General features: G+C 40.5%; 1 protein-coding gene and 1 long non-coding RNA gene across 6 annotated transcripts in view; one reads left to right on the forward strand and one right to left on the reverse strand.

The window, feature by feature from the left end:
* Positions 1 to 13,922, reverse strand: part of FGF10 (fibroblast growth factor 10) — a 61,475-nt gene extending 47,553 nt beyond the window's left edge. Inside the window, exons 1-3 of one of the 4 annotated variants that reach the window (XM_015848689.3) lie at positions 12,948 to 13,922; positions 12,335 to 12,409; positions 11,643 to 12,206 (exon numbers count right to left, since the gene is read on the reverse strand). In XM_015848689.3, coding sequence (XP_015704175.1) covers positions 11,643 to 11,979 — 337 coding nt within the window. In that variant the 5' untranslated portion in view covers positions 11,980 to 12,206; positions 12,335 to 12,409; positions 12,948 to 13,922. The other 3 variants (XM_015848688.3, XM_015848690.3, XM_085529457.1) reach the window with 3 other exon arrangements.
* A 5,454-nt stretch (positions 13,923 to 19,376) lies between these two features.
* Positions 19,377 to 21,570, forward strand: part of LOC107305943 (uncharacterized) — a 37,122-nt gene continuing 34,928 nt past the window's right edge. For both annotated transcript variants that reach the window (XR_001551938.3, XR_014939558.1), the window contains exon 1: positions 19,377 to 19,584. This is a non-coding gene — a long non-coding RNA (uncharacterized LOC107305943). The remainder of the gene's footprint in view (positions 19,585 to 21,570) is intronic.

The raw sequence follows: 21,570 nt of genomic DNA on the forward strand, positions 1-21,570 counted from the left end.
TAACAACTATTCTTTTTACTGTTACTCAATATAATAGTTCAGACAGCACTAAATATCCTTTTCAACCTAAGCACTACCATTCAATTTATTTTTTTTTAATTTTTATTTTTTTTAAATAAAAAATATTTTATATTTTATAAAATATATTAAAAAATTTTAATATATATATTTTTTAAACTTATTTCATTTTGGTCACAGCAGTTACGAGATTTCAGCCTGTGCTGGCAAGCTAGATGAGTTTGTTATGGACTCAGCGCAGTTGAAAAACAAAAAGGTTACATTTGCTGACCTTTTTGGTCTACTGTGTACATTTATAAATTCAGCAAAACCAAAAGAGTTCCACAGAAAAATTATTATAGATATTTTACAATGGTGTTTTTCTCTAAATCCTCATCTTTGCAAAATGTTTCCTGTTTAATAAGCAGAATCAGCTGCAAGCAGAGTCCACAATTGCATGTGTGGCAGAACTGAAGGAATAAAGCAAGCATGGTGAATTTTGAGCAAATCTGGATAATGCTTTGAGGAATTATTTGGTGTGTGGTCTGAGGCAAGAAGCCACAGAGAGGCGGAAGTTAATCTTATGTACTCCCCAGCTGCAGATATGTCTTTTTCAGAGCAGACTGCAGCAGGAGACACAGAAGAAATGACCAAGAGACCAGATTAATACCACATGAGCCAAGTGTCAGTCTCATTATATGTGTTTTCACTAAAGTTGAAAAGACTTAAACTTGGATGGCTGTCATTTCAAAGAGAACTTGTGACATGTAAAAGTAACTGTAATAAATTAAACTGAAAGAATAATGCCTATGACACCAAAGGGAAGATATCAATAATAAAAATGGTAAGAGAAGAAATAATAATAGTAATAATAATAATCATCATCATCATAAAAAAAAAAAAAAAAAAAAAAAAGAAGAAAAAGAGCTTAACTCCAGGAGATCAACAACTTCAGAGAAACTGAGGTAGTCTTAAGAATGTGTGATTGGACCAAATATTAAGATTATTAGGCAAACTTTATTCTCAAGTTTCTTTGATTGATAGGCCTAGTTAAGGAGAAGAGAGTAAAATTGCTTGCTTTAACTGTTTAATCATGGAAATGATATAGATCTTTGAGCTGAAATATCCTTGTTTTTGGACCTTTAAAGTAAACTCAAATCTGACATCCTTTATGATTCTAATGTTCATGCAGCACAACCAGGTCTCAGCTCAGCTTGGCAGAAGGACAGATCCAATTTATGCCTGTTTGTCAGGAGCTATTTTGCCAATAACTTTTGGGTTTTTTGCTATGCAACAAATGGATCAAGTAATATTGACAATGCTTGCAAGAATGCTCCTTTTCCAGGGAAATACTATGTTTTTGTTGATCAAAAGAGAAACGTGTTTGCTGGATTTAAGAAATCAGTTAGTTTCATCTTCTATAAAGTGAACAATATTACTCTTCCTATTCCCTACTTCCAAACTTTTCTGAAGAAAGCAATTAACTTTCTAGTGGACTTTCTTTCTGGCACTTACATTAGTGTTACTGGTGTGCTTCATAAATAATTTCTTATCATGAGAGCCTTGCCCATGTAGGAAACATTACTATTCTGATTTTATCAGCAGAAAGGAGACAGAGAGAGCTTAGTGCCAAATATATGTATGAATTTTATTTACAATGAACAAAAATCTTATATAGAACCTGATATTTCACAATACCTAATGCTCTATGGCACTTAACATACTCAAGATGTACTGCCCATAGGATATTATTGTTTCAAATTATTCACTCTTCTTACTTTTCTCTTAAAAAAAAAATAATAATACACATTTCTTCTCTGTGTTGCTTAACTATCAGCAGAAGGAGCATGAAAACTCAGAAGAGTCCTACATCTTTTATTCCCAGTCTGTTTTCACCTCTTCTGTTGAAGGATATGAACCTTTCGTTCCACACATTCCCAGGTCATTTTTCTGGCCCTCTTGCATTTCAGCTTTGATTTAATTAAAAATTCTGTAATGGTCTTTAAGAGCCTTTCTGATGTTTGTATAAATAATAGCTTCTTCAAAGAATGCTAGTGCTGGAACTGTTCTTATACAACTTCAGTTGCAACCCTGAAAGAGTAGTTGTTTTGTAAGGTATGCAACCCAAATGAAATGCATGTCCCCGTTCAAACCCCCATAATAATCTATTTCACACATTGCATTTACTAGTAGTAATCTATATATGTCTTCCATACAGTGATGCTAAAATGTTTTCAGTAATGTCAGTGGATTCAGTCTTGTAGCTCTTTAATATAAGCATCAGCTTTGAATCAACTGTCAGTTACCATTCTTGACTGGCTCATGACATATAGGAAAAGAAAGAACTAAAATGTACCTCTATATGCCATTGTATATACAGATTTGGGTTTTAATTCCACCCTTGGGCTACTTGAGCATTTGAAGATGTGAGACAAGTGATCCACTTCTCTGCAGAGGACTTGAAGCAGAGATTTTTTATTGGTATTGTCTCCCTTCCCCTATCCTGCAGTATTTCTCACAGCATGTTTGCCATGGGAAACGTTGCCATTGGCAGAGTGAATAGATGGCCAATCTGCATAATCTCAGCATCTCACCCAGTCTTCCTTGACCTAGGATTATGGCTGCCCACAAAGCAAAATCCAATAGAAGCAGCAAAGCTGCTTTAACTGATTCAAATACTGGCTCTCAGGAAGGGTGTCTTGCAGCTATCACTGCTAACTTCAGTTAATTGTGTTTTGGCCCATTAATCAGTTTAAACTAAGAATTGCCTTACAATGTGAGTCATTGCTTGTATCGTCTTAAGAGTCTTTGGAAGTAGAGGTGATGCCCTGTTGATAAAATATACGTGACATGTTCATAACAATCGCCATACTTGAACATTTGCCTTTCCCCAGTAGCTTTATCTATGCATAGAAGAGCTGACATGATCATTTTATTCCATTATGTACATACTAATCTCTTTCCAGGCTGTTTCTGGAAGGTAAATTTATAAAAGAGCTTACAACATTTTGGATGTCTGGTTGTACCTCAGAGCATCCCATGATGCTCAGATTGTGCAGTATTTCTTCTCCAGTTAACAAATGGTTGTGCCCAGCCCCTTGATCAAATACCTAGTAATGCCAGCAGCAAAACCCTACATGTATCTCTTATGGGTGGAGGTTAGCTTTTTAGCATCATTGTCCACTTGCTGCAAGTTTACTTCAAGGTATCTGAATGCTCAGCTTACATGGTTTGCTCTAGATTATTCTGTTTCTTTTCGTGTTAGTGTTAGTTTTGCAGCTACATGTTCTCAGTGAGTACTCTATTAATCTACATATTCCAGATGCTACCAGTAGAGTTTTGAAAAGGAGAGGTGTTCTGTTGTCAGGACATGGGCCATCTGCACTGCACCACTTCTCCTGAGGCAGGGGAAAAAGGTACAGTGATGTCAGCTATGGTTAAAGTTACCACAAGTTATTGGATTAATTCTGTGGATGAGAGGGGTACTTTCAGATTACCATGGTTAACATTTTCAATTTATACCCCCAGAAATCCACAGGAAAACTGAGTGTCTGGGAAATACAAAGTGAATGAAAGATAGTTTGTTGCTGTCAAAGGCTGCTTCAGTGAATGTCAAGAAGCTCAGCATTTCCTACAATGTAAAAATGCCTGAAAAAAAAAACAGCATTATGACTACAGTCTTATCAACAGCTCATCATTTTAAATACTGCAATTCTCTATTCTCTTCTAGAGCATACACTCTTATGGCCACTGTAGCAACAGTTGGTGAGATTGTAGCTATGTAACTTCTTCAAAACCTAAGGATAAACTTACAAAAGATGGCATACCTGATAACATTAAGTCATAAAAAATACTATATCCCACCTCCAAAAGATTAAACCACTTAGAAATCTAGGGACATTTTGATTCCTGTCACGTGCATCTTTCTCATAATACAAGTAGGAGATAGACAGTACAAGGATAGTGAAAAGCTGAAGAAAATGATCAAACAAACCAAAACAACATTTTTTTTTCTTCTTTAACACTTTTTTTTTTTTGTGTGTGTCTGGTTTTATTACCTCCAAGGGCAAGGATGACCATCATTCTACTTGTAAATAGTTTCAACTTTGACATTAGGAGCAATGCACGTTACTAATCCTCAGGAAGAGAATAATCTGAGTAAGAGAAAGAGCACGTATCAAACCGCATCTATAGAACAGACTCAGAGAAGATAGAACAGAAGTGGGGGTTGGAAGAATTGATATCCCAGTGCCGATCACGTGCTTACAAGCAAAGTCAGCAGTTAATGAGTCTGTGGCTCTGTAGATTCAAACTGTGAACTGATGATGCAGAGTTGAGATGGGTAATTCACCTACTGTAGTGAATGTGCCTTAGAGAGGGCTGAATTAGCTGATCTCTAGAAGTCCCTTCCAACCCCTATGATTCTGTGATTCAGGGGCAGTAAATCGATTGCTGCCAGAATGGGAAGCCATATTCCCCTCTTCCACTTCTGACACATGCTGCCCTTATTTCTTTCTTGTCATCGTTTCCAGAGTTGCTCAAGCATTCTGATGTAAGTGTGGTATCATTGGTACATATCCAGCCTCTACTTAGCACCATCCCTTAACTGCACTTAAAGAACATCCTAAGTGCTTCTAAAATTCTTAAGCATCCCCTCCCCAGTTCTCACATACTGCAGTCTGTAGATTCCAGAGACGTGCATTGGAAACCTTAAAGAAAACATACATTTCCTTGATTTCTATGCTATGTGTTGAATCTCTAGTATCAGTAATTGAAAGAGGAAGAGCAGTCAGACTTCTTCAATCCTGTTTTCTCCCCTCCTCTCCCTGTAGGGTGAATCACTAACCCTGAAAAACAACCAACTTTGTCCATCACACATTCAACTACCGCAGGAATAGGCATTATGCTGAATGACTAAATCAAATTTTAAGAAAGACCTGATCTTTGTATAAAGTTCATACTTATAATGTAGCCTTTTCCTCTCTTGCACAGCATCAGAAGTCAGAGGGAGAGGGGAGAAAGGATTAAACCTTTTGGTGTAATTTCAACATTTCCTTTTTCTGGAAAGTCAGACTCAATGCGTGTGAAAATTCCTCTTTAGCTGTAGAAGATATACACTACTGACAGATTATTTAGAGGTAAATGTGAAAGGGGACAGGCTAATAATTCTTTAGGCTGACTATAAAATAGGGGAATGCTTTACAGCTGACACTGTGAGTATATCAACCCAGTAATTGGATGCACGTGTTGGTAGCAGTAAAAAGGCACTGTCCAGTTGTCCACCTTACATGGGAATCTACTTTGAGTGTATTCTTTGATTTACTGTTGCAATTAGAACTGAATGTTCAAAGAAAGAACATAAGTGACCTAATTTAAAAGCAAAGAGTGCCTTTAAAGCCATTATTTAGTGTGTGACCTGGCTCACTCACAAACCTTTCTTTCCCTTGCAACTTCCATTTGTTGCACTGTACTCACAAAGTAGCACAATCAGTTTTAATAATCCGTTCAGCTAATGAATTCAGTTTTAATATCCATCCAGTGATTAAAAAGTAAGCCGCTTCCTCCTCACTCCTCTCCCTGAAGCTTTTCATTTTCTTCATAAAACAGAATGCTTTCCCAGGCTGGCTTTTCAAAACTTCATGTAACACTGTTTCCTGTCTCCCTTTTACTGTGTTGTAACCAACAGAGATGTTTTACAACAACCTGGCTCTAGCAACAAATGAAATTAATGCTGCTAGGAAAGAATCTTTTCAGTTCAGGAGACCAATGGTTCCAAGTATCATTAAAGTACTTTTTTGCATTCAAAGTATATGAGCAATTAGGGGTGTGAGATATATTTCATGAAGGAAAAAAAAAAAAAGTTGTTGAAGCAGAAGAAGGAAAATCAGTTTGTAAGTACTTGCATTTAGAGTAGCAGTACTACTATGCTTACCAACCAAGATATAGGCACATGCTCACACTACTAAATGCATCCTCCATTTCTTATTTGATTATTTGTTTTTTAGGGTCCAAAGCAAGCAACGCTTTCTACTCTATACAGTGTAATGTAGCTGATGTTAGCTGTTAATGTTGCTGAAAGCATCAGAATTTCCTAGATGAAAAACCCCAGAATACAAGGACAAGGTTCAATATTTTACGGCAACTGCAAGCAAATTCAGCAGCTATTCAAGATGTGCAAACTGAATTTTTTGGTGAGGAACAGACCCTCATAGCTTGATGAAGAAAACTCTTCTGAAAACTGAGAAAAACAAAAACAAGCCACAAAAAATAGCATTAGAATGAACCCAAAGCTGAAACCCAAATTGTTTCTCTGCTTTGCTGACACTATTGCTATCATCCCAAATTTCAGATTTATAGATAAATGTACAATATTTATTACAAAAGTTTCTTTCTCTTCTTATGAACTTTCCTTATGTGATTATATAACTCGCTCAGAGGAAATATGAGGCAACATCCATGAGAGAAGGTACCTGTTACCCTTAACTTCAGACACAGGCAAACAAGACTTGCTAATAAGAGGGTTTTTCTTCTTTTCCAAAATGAAAGGTTCTATGGATGAAATGAAAACTCCGCTATTGCAGAACCTGATTGAACTCCCATTTGAAGGGAAAAGGCCTCTATTGAAACACACAGCTCTAAAACATCTGAAAGTCATCTTAAAATGCTTTATTTCAAAACAGAGTATCTTATCCTATGAGTGAATGCATCCAAGATGTTTCAAAAGAGTGAGCACATTCAAGGGAGCTCACTGAGCTGCCTTCAAGGGAAGTTCTGACTGTGCCATACCTTTGAATCCCCCCACCAGAGCAGCAGCACTACCTTGCTGAGCCATGCCTCTTGCCCTCACCATTCTGGGGTTTTAAGAACAAACTTTACACTACCTTTAACTCTTTTATTTTTGTCACATGGTTACAGGTTAGATTTATGAAGACAAAAAAAGTCTTCTTACACCTGTGTATTCTGAACAGATTTATGATAGGGCTATGGTATCAGCATGGAGGGTCCACAAGGCAGGAATGCAGCAAGGGTAACAGGAGAGTGTCATGTAGACATTAAATAGTACAATTCTTTCCACATTCATAAATTGAAAGTGCCTAAGGTTGTACATTGCCAGTTATAAATTGTCTAACTGATTTCTGGAGGGGAGGGAGGGGAAGGGGGGAAGAGAAAAAAAAGGCTTAAATTGAGAAATCATCTCCATAAAAACATAAATTTCACATTTAATGACAAAACAAACAAACAAGCAAAAAAAAAAAAAAAAGATTCAAATTACTTCAGTGAGACGGTACTATTTCCTATTTAAAATATTTTTAATTTCTAGCAAAATAAAGTGTCTCTAAATAAAGCAACAATACACAAGGCTACTAACCCTTCTTTAGAAAGAAATGGAGAAGAGTTCTCCCATCAATTTGGAAGCAGCATTTTGTGAGGAGTCAATAACCCTAAACAGCTATCTTGAGCAACTGTGGTAGGAAAGTAGCATATTTTCCTGACTAATCAAATCCACTTTGAGCTGCATATCCAAGATTATTGTACCTACAAAGGTTTGAGGTATACAAAAAACAAACAAAACAAAACAACAACAACAAAAACCCTCCCAATTAAATATCAAGCTGTGTATGCTTAATCGGAACTTTTTTAATGCTATCTGTGTGTATGTAACCCATTATTTGGCATAACTATGTACTTATGTGCTTTTACACATCATGCATCCTTAAAACCTCTAGCACTGATGATCAGTATGTTTAGCAATTAGATCGGCTGTCCATGATCTTTTGGGCTGCAGAATGAGGCTCTGCTATTTCTAGCCATTTTTCACTATGTTGCTGACCCAAACCCCCAGTAACTAAAGCAAAAGCAAAAACTAACAGGAATGTCAGGAGATCCTAAAGCCATACATAAAAGATAATTGCATACTCAAGGAAAAAGCCTGGAACAGATTAGCCTGTGAGCAGTAGCTAATTATTTCATGCTAGCTCTCCCTGGGAACGCTCTTACCCTGCACTTGCAGTGTCTTTGCACTGTTTGGATTAATCCATTTTGGAAGCTCTGGGCGCCAAATAACAACCTGTCAGGTGGTGTGAGCCCTTCTGGCTTTGCTTGATCTAAATCAGCGCAAGTCGCTGAGCACCCAGTCCCTTCTCCCACCTCTTCCAGGAGAGGTGACACGAGGCAGTGGCTGTGCCGCCACCTACCGTAGGCTTTGCATAGCACCGCTTGGTCCGCAGGAACCGCTCCGGTAATCCTTCCACTAAGACGCAGATTCGGCTACACGGCCTCCACTCCCCAACCACACACCTACCTAAAGGTTTTGTCCGGCAGTCCTTGCTCGAGCACAACTCCCACTGCAGACTGCAGGTTAGCTGCAGCTAATTAAGCGTCACATACTGTGTCACTAGTATTCAACTAAGGTCTGTGCTGTAAATGGGAAGGTCGCGAGCTTCATAGCACTGCTTACAGTTGCCTTAAACATCAATTAAAAATAGCATATTACTCAAAAATATGTTGAAGTTTTCCTGTGCTGGTTTATGTCATGCAGCCCCAATGCCTGTGGTTCTTCAAACCCAAATACTTCCTCTCTCCTTTTAGGTGCAGGACAGGTCTGAATCTGGACAAGTGCAATTCTCTCCACTTTTACAGAAGGCTAAAGATCCTCTTGGTCATCCCAGATGTCTGGTTGCAGCAAAAGCAATTTGACTACTCACTGTGGAGTTCTGGGATTTGCTTTTCTCCCCATAAATACTTTAATCTCCAGAAAGCAGTTCTGCTGCCCTGGTTCGTGCATGCAAATGTCCCCAGCACAAACAGGAAAGGGACTTCACAGCTGTGGCACTGAGGGATGAATTAGTACTTCAGCACTGAGCTGTTGCATTTCAAAGACAAAGCTTTGTCTGTAAGGATCAATAGAACAAAATCTGCAAAGGGTCCTGCTTGCATCTACTGACAAACACACTCCAGCTCTGCTGAATGGAGCTTCCTCCAACCTCCTGACAACGCTGTCAGCAGCCACCTCTGTTCCTGCTGCCCTATAGGTAGAGAAAGGCTGATGGAAGAGTTCCAGGCAATCAAGTTGGAAAGTATCTGCCAAAGTAAACTTTTATTTAGTGCACTCCATGCAATACTTACACAGCAGAGCAACTAATGCTTCTTGAACAATTTTAAAGGCTGAGGACTAAATTCTGTGTTTATTCTGACTTTCTCCAACTGTTCTTCTTACTTGACAGTGCTTAACTGGCAGGCAGCCATGAAAGCTGTTGCCTAATTACACAACATATCATGATCTTAAAGCACTGCAGATAAGGCTTCACGTCAGCACAAATGGATTCTAAACATTAGTCTATGAGAAAATCAGCCCTCAAATTAAATTCCAAACACAGTCTTGTGTTCCAATAGTCACTATTATGAGTCTAGGGAAGAATGGTATTGAAGGAGGAGCTCCTATTAGGGATTAAATAGCCTTTGACACTAAGTAGGCTCCAGTTCAGGGAGCTGGCTGGCCAGCCCTTTATGCATGGCAGAAATTTATTCACATGTAATCACACATTTTTAGATTACCTGAGTAATACCACATATTTGCATGGAATCAGCCTGGCTGGGAACTGTGGTGGCACTGTGGCATTCTGATTACACAGCTACAGGAGGTGTTGGTAGGAAGAGATTTTGAGTCACTTGCAATGCTTTGCTATACAGACATCCATGAAATTAAGATACAGCAGATAGGGGGTCTCAGCCCATGTGCTTTTACAGAAAACACAGTTTCACACTGCAAATTACTGTAATCATTAAAAGAATAAGATACAGCTGTTTGACCTGTCTTCTGCTAGCAGAAGCCTAATTGTTCCGTGCTTAAGTACTTTATATGCAATGTGGTGTAAGTGGGGTTAGCTAGCTGCACACTGTAGGGATGATAGGAGCCCTTTCTTCAATGCATGTAAGCCTGAAAGACAGAATACAACCACATATAACACAGTGATTGGTTAGCATTTATACAAAATACATTCTTCTCTCTTTCAGTAGATACTCTGCAGATGTGAAAAAATAACCATGACATCTCCGAGAATGTCAGTTCTCTTTCTGATACGTTGATTGGAAACTAGGAAAACCAATCATATCCCACAGTTATACAAAGTTGTGCTTGTACATCTTTCAACTTTCAGTCCATGTGCATGTGCATTTTGGTTTATTCTCTCCCTTATTGGTGGGATCTCACAGAAACTCAAGCATATGTACAGCTTCACTCACTGAACAGCTCTACTCAGAAGAGCATTTCCCTCTCTGCACACACTGTTTTCAGGTTGGGTTACTCACCAACTGTACTGCAGAGGTGTTCTGTGCAGCATGGCTTTATGTTTGCAGAGATGCACACAAAGATCTCAGAATCCCAAATTCAGGGAATCATGCTGTCCTCAACAAAAAAACAGTGATCTAAGAAATACAGTGCTAGGACCTTGTTCTAAACAAACTTGTCAAAGTGTTTGGAGCTGTTCTGTTTTCCAAGAACTCAGCTTTCTATGAAATACTGAAGGGAGGTGGTAAGACAGCTGTGTTGACAACTAAACCCTTTACAAACATTAAGCACATGATAAAGTACAAAGTTGCAAGGTGGAGCAAATGAAGCAGTGACATATGATACATCAGCCTTCTCCTCCTTCCTTCTAAGACTACATTACGGGTATTTAGAAGAAATACAGCTGAATTAACCGTGATGTCTGTCATACAGAAGGGCAGCCTGCTGAAGTACTCTGTACTTGACACATTAGCTAGCCAGCCACCTCAAGTTGTTTAACAGAAGCTTTATCCCCAGGTTTCTCTGGATTTATGAAGAATAACCCCAGAACCAAGGAGTGGTGCTCCAGCACTGGAGCCCAACTCTTGCTTAACAGATCTGACTTCTTCAGCACGCTCCCGTAGCGGGATGCAGTCACTGAAAGAGTTACAATGCAATATACTGTGATTTACTACAGTTGCTTCAGTTTGAGACTGCACAGGCAAGAAAACCGAGTAAAGTTACATTTCCAACACTGACAGCCAGAAATACATTACCAGAAGCACGCTATTACTAGAAGCCTAATTAGTCCTGCAGAAAATCTCGAAAGCACAGCCATGGGAACAGCCGTACGACTTTTACTTTGAAACCGTTTCTCTCCGAGCAGAGACTGACAATGAGATGCGTGTGAGGTCCGCGCGGTCCCGCCGCAGCCGCTCGCCATGCAGCGCTCCGGCTCCGGCGCTGCCGCCCGAGGAGCCCCGGGGGGAGAGCGGGGCGGACGGCCCCGGTGCGGCGCGGGGAGGAGTGCGTGCGTGGGGGGAAATCGATGCATTGTTTTAATAGAGCGTTCTCGTCAAGGCAGTTTAATGACAGGGGGATAATGATTTTCATATTCGGGAGACAATGCTCCCCCCAACACACGCTCCGCGCCACATCCTCACAAATCTTTCTAATTTGCTCTACTGCCATGCAGAGAAACAAACTGTGCTCGGCGAAGCCATTTGCAAAACAAACGCGGCCGGGAAGGTCTCCTCGCGCCCGTGCCTGCGGGAGCTCCCGGAGGAGCCCACCCCGAACAGCCCCCGGCGCCCCCTGCCCCGCTCCCTCCCGGGCCGGGGCTGCCGCGGTGAAGGCGCGGCGTTGGAGCCGTACTTACTGAACGGGCAGTTCTCCTTCTTGGTGCCGCTGACCTTGCCGTTCTTCTCGATCTTGAGAAAGTATTTGTTGTAAGAGTAGAGCTTCCTCTTGCGCACGTCTCCTTGGAGGTGATTGTAGCTCCGCACGTGTCTCCCCGCACTGGAAGGAGAGGAGAAGGACGAGGGGAAGGAGGAGGATGATGAAGAAGAAGAGTTGGTGGCCTCCGGGGACAGCATGTCCTGGCCGAGGTCATGGCAGGTGACAGGCACAGAAGACACCAAGAAGAGCAGCAGCAAGCAGCAACAAGGCAGGTGGGAAAAGGCTGAGGCACCATTTGTCAGTATCCATTTGCACATTGTACTGAAACTCTGGGCGTTGGAAAATGTCTTATCAAAAGAAACATACTGGATGGGTAAAACCTGGTAAAAGGCAAGTGGAGAGCCGGTGGTTGCTGCTTCTGGTTAGATCCCTCTGAGCTCTGATCTGGCCTGAAGTAAGTGCACCAACATCCATAACTCAGGGGACAGATCGCCTCAGAAGTTGCTGCCTTTTAATCCTTCGAGTCCTCCCTCAGAAAAAAGAGCTGTTGGTGTTTTGGGGGGGTTGCTGTGGTTAATCCTCTTTCCTTTTTCTCTTCCCCTCTCCACCCTCCCCCCCTCCCACCCCCCCATCCCCACCCCCCCCGCCCCACATACACACACACTCCCCAACCTGGTTTGAGACTTCCCAGTAGTTATTTTGCTCTCTTCCTCACTCCTTTCTTCACCATCTTAGATGCAGAAAGGTCTGAAAAATAGATGACAGCAGAATGAACAACAACAACAATAATAAATAACAACCAGCGGAAAGGGGTGCTGGAAGGGATTTTTCATACACACCCCTTTACACACACACACTCGCACTCACACTTTGTGGCTTTGCACCTTCTTCTGATCCCCACCCCCTTGCCCTCTTGCAAATCCCAAACCAGTTGCACAACTCGTCCTTTCTCACTGACAGCCACAGAGGAGGCAGTTTCTTTGTTTTGCTTTAAATTCTCCAGAACAGTATTTAAAAAAAAATACCCCCACAAAAACAAACAAACAAAAAAAACCCCAACAAACAAACAAACAAAACCCCACAAAACAAAACAAAAAAAACCCAGAGAGAGAAAGAGAGAGAGGGGAAAAAATCCCAACTTGTCTCTCCCTCCCCACCCCTTCTTCCCTTCCCTTCCCTTCCTTTCCTTTCCTTTCCCTCCCCTTTGGTTGTAAACAGGTTGGAAGCTGTAGCCTAAATGTCAGCGATTACAAATCAGAGGTGGGATGTGCCTCTGGTGGTCAACCCTTATTTGCAGGAGGTCAAGCAGCGGTGGGACATCTGAAACCCTTTTGCAGTTGGAGAGAGCTGTGCCTGCTGCGGAGGGAGCCCCAGGAGCTGCCCTCGCTTCCTCCCGGGCTGCAGCGGCAGCAGCCGCCGCCGCCTTCGGCTCGCTGCTAATTGCTGCTAAAGCGCTCCACTCCTCGGAGTGCTGGCCACCAGCATGGCTTGGAGACTCATGCCTTACTAATTTCCTTGTCTTGCAGGCTGAACCAATCCCCTCCAGGGAGGCTCCCCCCGCAACAGTCAGGGAAAAAAAAAAAAAAAAAAAAAAAAAAGGAAAAAAAAAAAAAAAAAAAAAAAAAGAAACTTGTTTTCTAGCGAAGGATTTTATTTTATTCTTTTGGCAGCGGAGCAGTTGAGAAAGCCACCTGGAGCTTGTTGCCTGCTAGACCTCCCCCTCCCCCCTCACTGGAGGAGGGGTTGGGTGGAAAGGTTGGGAAGAAGTACATGCTGCTAGCAGACCCTGAGAGAGCAGATTATATGCTGGTCAGAGAGAGTAAAAAGGGGAAGAGACGTAATTAGCTCCTTTTCCTTCTTTGCCAGCTTCCATGGAGGTCTTTCTCCCTCCTTTAATGAATCACTGATTTCTCACTTCCGTTGCTGAAATAAAAAGTTCACACTTTAGTCTGCTCTTCCTTTTAAGCCTCTCAAGATTTATTGTCTCTTTCCCCACCCTCACCCTCCTTGTCTCAAAAGAAATCGGGGCCCTAAATGACCATTTTCTAATTGCTAACATGAGTCATTTACTGAATCACGCGTATGACTTCAAAGCAAAAGGGGCTTTATTGGGATGGCAAAGGTTTCCCCTATAAAATATGTCTGAATGTTTTTCTCTCTCTTTTTAATATTATTATTAAAGCAGTTTCCTTTGCCAGAAAGAAACAAATATTCCATTTCCAAGGTTATTTTAAAGTGATTTTTCAAGCAATTATTTTCCCGGACAGGCATATGTTGTTGTTTTTCTCCTCTGATTCTGTTTCTCCTAATGGATTTGTCATTTCACAAACTGGATGTTATGACAGATTCATATTTCTATCCCGTCACCAAACTGTCAGTCTTCCAAGTAATTAACAGGCATCTTTCATATGATGTACTATCTTTTAACACCATAGTGCAGGATAGGGGTCTGACAGGATATGGGCAAGCATTGCTAGACGTTGAGTGTTCGTTCAATATTTAGTATCGTAAAATAATGGTTCTGGAATGCAAGTAGGTGGAACTAGGGGCACAGAGCGGTGGAGAAGTGAGCTGCAAGAGAAACACAGCAAGTTCCTTGATATGTAAGACCAGAACTTTTGTGAAATAGAGGCAGTTTAATAATGCAGATCAGTGGGATGCAATGGAAAACCGCCTATGCAATTACATGTGGCATTTGGAGTCAATCTTCATTTAAAGAGCAGAAAATGTAGAAAAGAACAAATAGTTCTAAAATTAGACTGATTCATTAGATTAGGATGTTAAATATATTGTTAGCTTCACAACAGAAATTAGAAATGATTTTCTCCAATTATGGTGTTTATTCTGGAGAGAGTTAGCTCTTAAATTTATGTTCTCAGCTTCTGGGGGTGACATTTAAACAGCCTTAAAAATGAAACCATTTAATGTTAGAATCAATATGTTTTATGATGTTGTTTATGGTTCTTTAGAGTATTTATTCTGCACGTATTTGCACTGAGTGCAGAGCATGTCAGAAAATTTTTAGTGATTCTGTCTTAGGCTTTTCTTTTGTAGCATTTAATGAAAAAAGAAATAAAACCAAAATGAGAAGGAAGAGCCTACTCCTTGGAGAGTGTCTGTGGAATTACTGTTGGTGTTCACTTACTGTCCTGGGTACAACTTACCATCTCTGAAACTGATGGTCTTTTGATTCCATCAGTTTAAATAGTAATTACTCATCACAATGTCTTAAAATCATATATTAGATGAAGCTTTCAGTTTTCTCTCTCTCTTTCTCTCTTTCTCTCTCTCTCTCTCTCTTTTTTTTTTTTTTTTTTTTTGTCAAATGCTGAAAAATGCAAGGAACTGGCATTTGAAGATCTCTTTTGGCTAGAGAAAATAACAGCATGAGGGTCAAACAGATATATTTAACACCCTTCCATTCTAAAATGGGTACTCTCTTGAATTTTACACTGCTTAGACCTATTTCTAGCTTGGTTGTTCTCGTGGTTAACTACAAAACTGCATACCTGCTTCTGGCAGGTGCAGTATTCAGCACAGTATTCTGCACATACTGCACATAGAGTCCTTTTCTATCCCGTGTGATGACAGGGAGGGCATTTACAAAACAGAGTCCCAATGAAAAGCTGACATAGCTTTTTAGATTATATCTCATTCTTTTTTCTCCTTTCTGTATAGTCTTTCTTTTGCAGCACAGTTGAATCCCTAAATACCCCACTACTTTGTATTGTTAGGTCACCTCTTGGGTTAGCCTGAGAAAGCCTGAGAACAGTTCCACAGGAAAGATGCACTATTTAACGGAATTCAATCTGTCCCAATAGATTTGAATCACTAACATAAATGTATGAATGTAGATTATATCTCTGTAATGAGGCCTGAATCATTCTCAGTTACTTCAAAGGGCTGAAATTCAACCACCCTTTTTAGCAGCAACAATCAGACCTTAATGGGTTCCTTTATTAATTGTTCCATTGCTAAGTTTGAAAAGCAGCTACCTTCAGTCCGGGTCCTGGGCTAGAAATGGTACCTGCTACTTCTGAACAGAGCTTCTCTTTTGCCTTATGTTCTCTAAGATTCTCAGAAAACTTTTCTTTGCTGCAGTTTTAGAAATGTTCAATATCCATCACACTGAGGATGGAAATAAAAACCTTTCTAAAAAATGTGCAAAAATTGAAGATGTGTTTTCATGATTTTCCTTTCGGGCTGTTCTCTTGCCAAGAGATGTTCAGGGAAATGAATGGCACTGGTAAGTTTTAGCGGAAAATAGTCTCAACACAATATAGTCTTTTGATTCTTGCGGCAAATGCTTATGTCCTGTTTTTGTGTTTGGTCAGCAAATGGGGAATGTTTCATTTTTGGTTATTTTTCTTTCCTGTGTAAGTAATTGATCTGAATCCAAGAGGAAGCATTTTAAGATAGCTGGAATAGGTTTTTTTTACCGTACATTATTTCCCTTAGGCAATACATTATCTTTTTTGACATTATAAATATGCCTTTGAGTGTTAATGTAATCAACTCACTCTGAGATGTCACCAGCCCCTCAGGTTGAATTGCCAGATAGCAATCATGACCACTTGCTGCTACAGTACAGTGAGAGAGGCACATGCAGCTTCTGGTCATGGGACCCGATTCTGTTCTTACTTAAGGTGGTGGGAAATCTGCCAGTGATTTCATTGAGAGAGATCTGGGCCAGGAACATCACTGGTGGAGAGTTATTCCTGCCAGAAACGAGGAGTGCCAAACAACAACGGTGGGTCAGATGCCTCCATCTATATGAAAGTTAAAAACTGCCGAACTTGGCGGTGCTGTAAAACACTGATCTCAGTTGTAAGGAAAAGGCAGTGGCACGTAGAATCCACAGTCACCGGCCAGCACTGAGATGAGATGTTTGGCTCAAGACTCAACGTGCTTGCGGAAACATTTTCACTGAGTTAAGAGTTTGTGCCCAGCAACAGCAAGGATTAAAGGCCATTGCATTTCATCAGATTTAACTGTGAAATAAAGCATGACAGAATAATCATTGCAGTTTTCTTCTTCTGAGAAATCTATAAAATTGTCATTATTATATTTGTCCTTGTTTTTCACCTTGTTGTACACCTCTGTGTCATTCAAAAAGTGTCCAAATACTAATAATACTATTCTATTTTTATATACAGAATGAGATATAAAATAAACCATTAAATCATCAAGGAGGAAGGCTGAATAAAATGTGGCTTATCCATATACCACATGAAGCTGGAATCAGAGATATAATGCCAGAATACTATGTTGGCTGTTCGTAGTGTGAGTTTGTGATGTTGGACACAGTGCTAGTCTGTTCTTTGCACATTCCTTCCAAAGGGAGCATTCAAAACCTGGAAAGGTCTCTAGCACAGCCTATGCAGATGCTAATAAAATGGCTGTTCCAGCATTTAACTTAAAAACCATTTGTGTTTCTAGGTTCGATGTAACCACAGACAAGTGCAAAAAGAGGTTGAGATAAACAGAATTTAGCTCAGACAAACTTGGCACCCCCCAGCTCAGAGAATCACTGTAAGGCCTGGTGCCTTGCCTGTGCTACTGCTGGTTCTCATAAAAAGTGGGGTCTCTTTGAGGTGTGCTGGCAGAATGGAGGGTTTGCTGGGGTAGCATGGCTGCTGGAAATAAGTAACCATCTGTGGCTCATTCTGAGTCTTAAAAGACACAGAACCTAAGTAGGATTGTTCCTAGGACTATGCAGGTCATCTCCATTTGAATACACATATGAATTACAGGATCACAGGATTTAATCATTGGGATCTACCCCATTACTTGAATATGTTTCTCACTTATGGTTGTATTGGCAAAGCTGTCTGAATGCTGAACTTGAAGCAAATTAAGGAAACTGTTTTTTCTTCTTAAAATGCTAATTGTAGCTATTCTCTTTGAGGATGCTATGCCTGACAAAAAAGATTAGAAAGAGGTCTGCAAATAATGTGTTTATGACATTTAAAAATATCCACGTGATTTTTGCTTGATAAATAGAGATTACAAAGGTCAGCTAAAGGAGAGTATAGACTCCAGAGACTGAGCTGCAGTCCCATAAATAGCAATGTGCATGGGTTAGACACTGGTTGTGTTTAGTAATGGTCTGCTGGCAGCCAGTTTTACATACTCTGCAGCACAAAAATAATTAAAAAGGCAATATTTTAAAAAAAATAACTTTAATCTTAGAGGATTTGTTTTTCTTTCTAATTTCATACAGAACTGCCATGAATACAGGGTATATAAATGCTGTCTATAAATATGCATGATTGAGAACAAAGCTGTCGGAAACTGCCAGGAAGGAGTAAATGTCAGTTAGGTTTTGCAGAATTCTTATTTATTTATTTGTTTATTTATTTATTTCCAACCCCCACTTAAACTCATTTAAGCTTACATTTCCCATGGGAAAACCAATACCGCTGAGGAAACAGGACAAGAGGTGGTGTCTTCAGGTTGAAGCAGGAGAGGCTCAGGTTAGATATTAGGAAAAAATTCTTCTCAGAAAGACTAGTGTGCTATTGGAACAGGCTGTCCAGAGTTGATGGGCATGCTGGGGATGGTGGTTGGACTATAGGTGATTTTACTGGTCTTTTCCAACCTTAATAATTCTGTGTGCATTCTGATAGACTCTCTCTCTGCAAAAATGATACACCCACAAGTTTTGCTTGTAGTAGTTAATGCTGCTGCATTCAGACACTGAATGTCTCTGTGATTTTGCTATCCTTTTGCTGACAGCAGCCTCTCACTCAGTCTTCCAACCTCAGCTGATCTGGTGCACCTAAACTTCAAAAAACAATCTGAAAATGGCTTGTGTGTTGTAGTAATTCTTGACAGAGACAAGCTGACCCTTTCTATGGATAAAAAGTAGGATGGTAGTGAATTCCTATTTTCTTTTTTGCTTCCACAGCAGTTACTCCATCTGATCACACCATTATATGAAACATACCCTGCAAACATTTCTACTTCTCACTTGTAAGATTCAGTTCTTGAACTGAAACAAAGCATTGTCTTATTTATGAAATCAGAACTCCTGTTCCAGAAAGCTATCCAGAAAAAGAGAAGATTTAGTACTTAATTGAGTAAAATCATAGAATCACAGAATGGTTTGGTTGGAAGGGACCTTTAAGACCATCTCATTCCAACTCCCTGCTATAGGCAGGGACACCTCCCTCTAGACCAGGTTGCCCAAAGCCCCATCCAGCCTGGCCTGGAACACTTCCTGGATGGGGATATCTTTGTATCTCTGAATTTGTCCATTAACTTGCTAGGAAAGGTGTGTATGTGGGATGTAACTGAGACAGAACTGAAAAAGTTATGCTACTGCTTTTGTTTGTTTGTTTGTTTTTTAATTTTTTAATAAACAGGAGTATGCACCCCGAAAGGTGCTCAATATCCAGCACTCTTCCTGGATCCAACCAGAGTCAGCAAAACCAAACCAAAAATCAGCAGCTCTGCTAGTCTCCATCCTTCCTCAGTGCTACTGGCAGAGAGTGAAGAAGTCACATCTAGGCACTGCTTGCGGAGCTAATTGAAACAGAGCTGACAGCTAGGAACATCAGCCCAACAGCTGAACATGCTTGCCTCACCACAGGCAGCCCGGGTAGCCGGCTGGGCTCCCTCTGAGCTGGTTAATGGCTCACACATTGCAGGGGGAGCTCACACATTGCCTCTCCTTTGTCAGTTAATTTGTAGCAGTCACTGGAACCACTTCTGTGAGCAAACACCTCTCAGCGTGAGGAGGGGATGGAAATGCTGGGCGGGCTGGAGAGCCACGGGCAGCTCCCGAGTCCCGCGCCGCTGAGAGGGCATTGCGAAGGCTCGTGGACAGATGTAATCTGCTCTCCTCAAAAGCATGGAACGAACGCATCTCACCTCAAGTAACATGTAGAAAGGAAATGAATGCGAGTGGAGTCGGTGAAGTATGTGGAATTCTTTTCCTAAGAATGTCAGTTTAGGGTGCCCTACAACGCCTGATGTCATTGCTAAGAACAACATGGCTCAGATATGATTGCTCAGCTAGATTCAGCCTCCTTATTATTTAGTCCAGGATTTCAGAAAGGACAGCTAGGCTCTGCTCTTTAGCAATGCGACAAGGGGAAATGACTTCAGAGGGTAGATTTCGACTACATAATAGGAATAAATCCTTTACTGTGAGAGTGGTGAGACACTGGAACAGGTTCTGGATGGAACACTGGAACAGGTAAGGTTCTGGATGTCCATGCCCTGGAAGCGTTCAAGGCCAGGCTGGATGGAGCTTTGAGCAAATTGTTTTAGAGGGAAGTGCCCCTGCCTATAGCAGGGATGTTGGAGTGAGATGATCTAAAAGGTCCCTTCTAACCCAAACCATTTTATGATTCTATCATTCTATTATTCTGCTCTTGTGCCCCACCCAAAATATGGGACCCTCAAAGGCAGAGAATTTCCAAGCTGTGTTCTCTTTAGAAATGATGTTCATAGAATCGTAGAATGGCTTAGGTGGGGGAAGACCTTAAAGATCATTGAGCTCCAATGCCCTGCTGTAGTCAGAGCTGCCCCCCACCAGATCAGGCTACCCAAAGCCCCATCTGACCCAGCCTTGAATGCCTTCAGTTCTCTGGGCAGCCTGTGCCAGAGCCTCACTGCCCTCTGAGTGAAAAATTTCCTCTTAAAATCAAACCTAAATCTCCCCTCTTTTATTTTAATGCCATTTTTTCTGCGTCCTGTCACTATCAGGCCATGTAAAAAGTTGATCCCCTCCTGCTTGCAAGCTCCTTTCATGTACTGAAAGGCCAAAATATGGTCTTCCTGGAGGTTTCTGCTGGTCAAAAGTACTCTTCATCATTGTTTTGGAAAGCAGCTTAATTAGATCTATATTTATTAGCAGCTTGTTTAGCTTTTATGAAGATCAAAACACAGAGACAAAGGATAACAATATGGTATCTTCTTTCCATCATTATTTAAAATGTTTACAGCATGTTAAAGTTTTAAGCAACTCTCTGAAGAGCAGTCATCCATTCTGCTGAGCTTAAAGAAATTATTTTTCTTTATGATATGTGAATAACATCAGGCCACACAGATCCAAATTATTGCAGATTTTAGCCAAGTTGGCAGTCACTGATGTTAATAATTAGCTCCTAAATGACAGATTCTCAAAAAATGACATCATGTTTCATGTACCCTACATGCAGCTAAAAGCAAGGAACTCTGAGAATGACACACATTGTTTTTACATGCCATTAACTGGCAAACTACCTTCCTTGGATGTTTCTAAATATTTAGAAATATGCTGAATTTTTTTTTTTCAGTGCAGCTCAGGATTATGTAGACCCTAAAACAGACTGGAATCTGCCAAACCAAGAGATATTACAGACTATAACAAGCAGCAGAAGCTTGTGTATATGGTATAAGCTCATTTTGAGCAGATTTAAAAAGCATAGAAGGGCATCTTGCACCTAACAAATGGAAGGATGAGGCCAAAAAAGGAAAGCAACATTCCTTTCTTTCTCTTCTACAGTGCTTGTAATGCTGCCTTGCCTCTGGTATTCCTTCCAGCCCTGAATAATGGAGTTATCCTATTCATGTGATTACTGGGAAAAGAATATAATCTTGGAGTCTTTTTTTGTATATTTAGGTGACAGAAATATAAACAGCAAAGAGAAAGTTACTTAGTTCTCACAAATGTTGACCATTTTTTGTGGAAAAGCACTACTTAATACAAAATACTGTCTAAGCAGAGGAAAAGGGATGATGAGATAAGACAGCATATAATTTCCACAGATGATGCAGATATAAAAATACATCTTTAATTTCTGCAGTATTGAACACTAGATTTTCTCATGTCTTCTGAAGTTCCATGACTCTGCTTTACAAGTGATTTAACAAAAGCAGTGGCTTCAGCCCTCCTCATGTAACTTCTGACTTGCTGG

Source organism: Coturnix japonica, chromosome Z, assembly GCF_054131305.1.
Source record: "Coturnix japonica strain WE chromosome Z, WE-NBRP24, whole genome shotgun sequence".
NCBI classification, from domain to species: domain Eukaryota; kingdom Metazoa; phylum Chordata; class Aves; order Galliformes; family Phasianidae; genus Coturnix; species Coturnix japonica.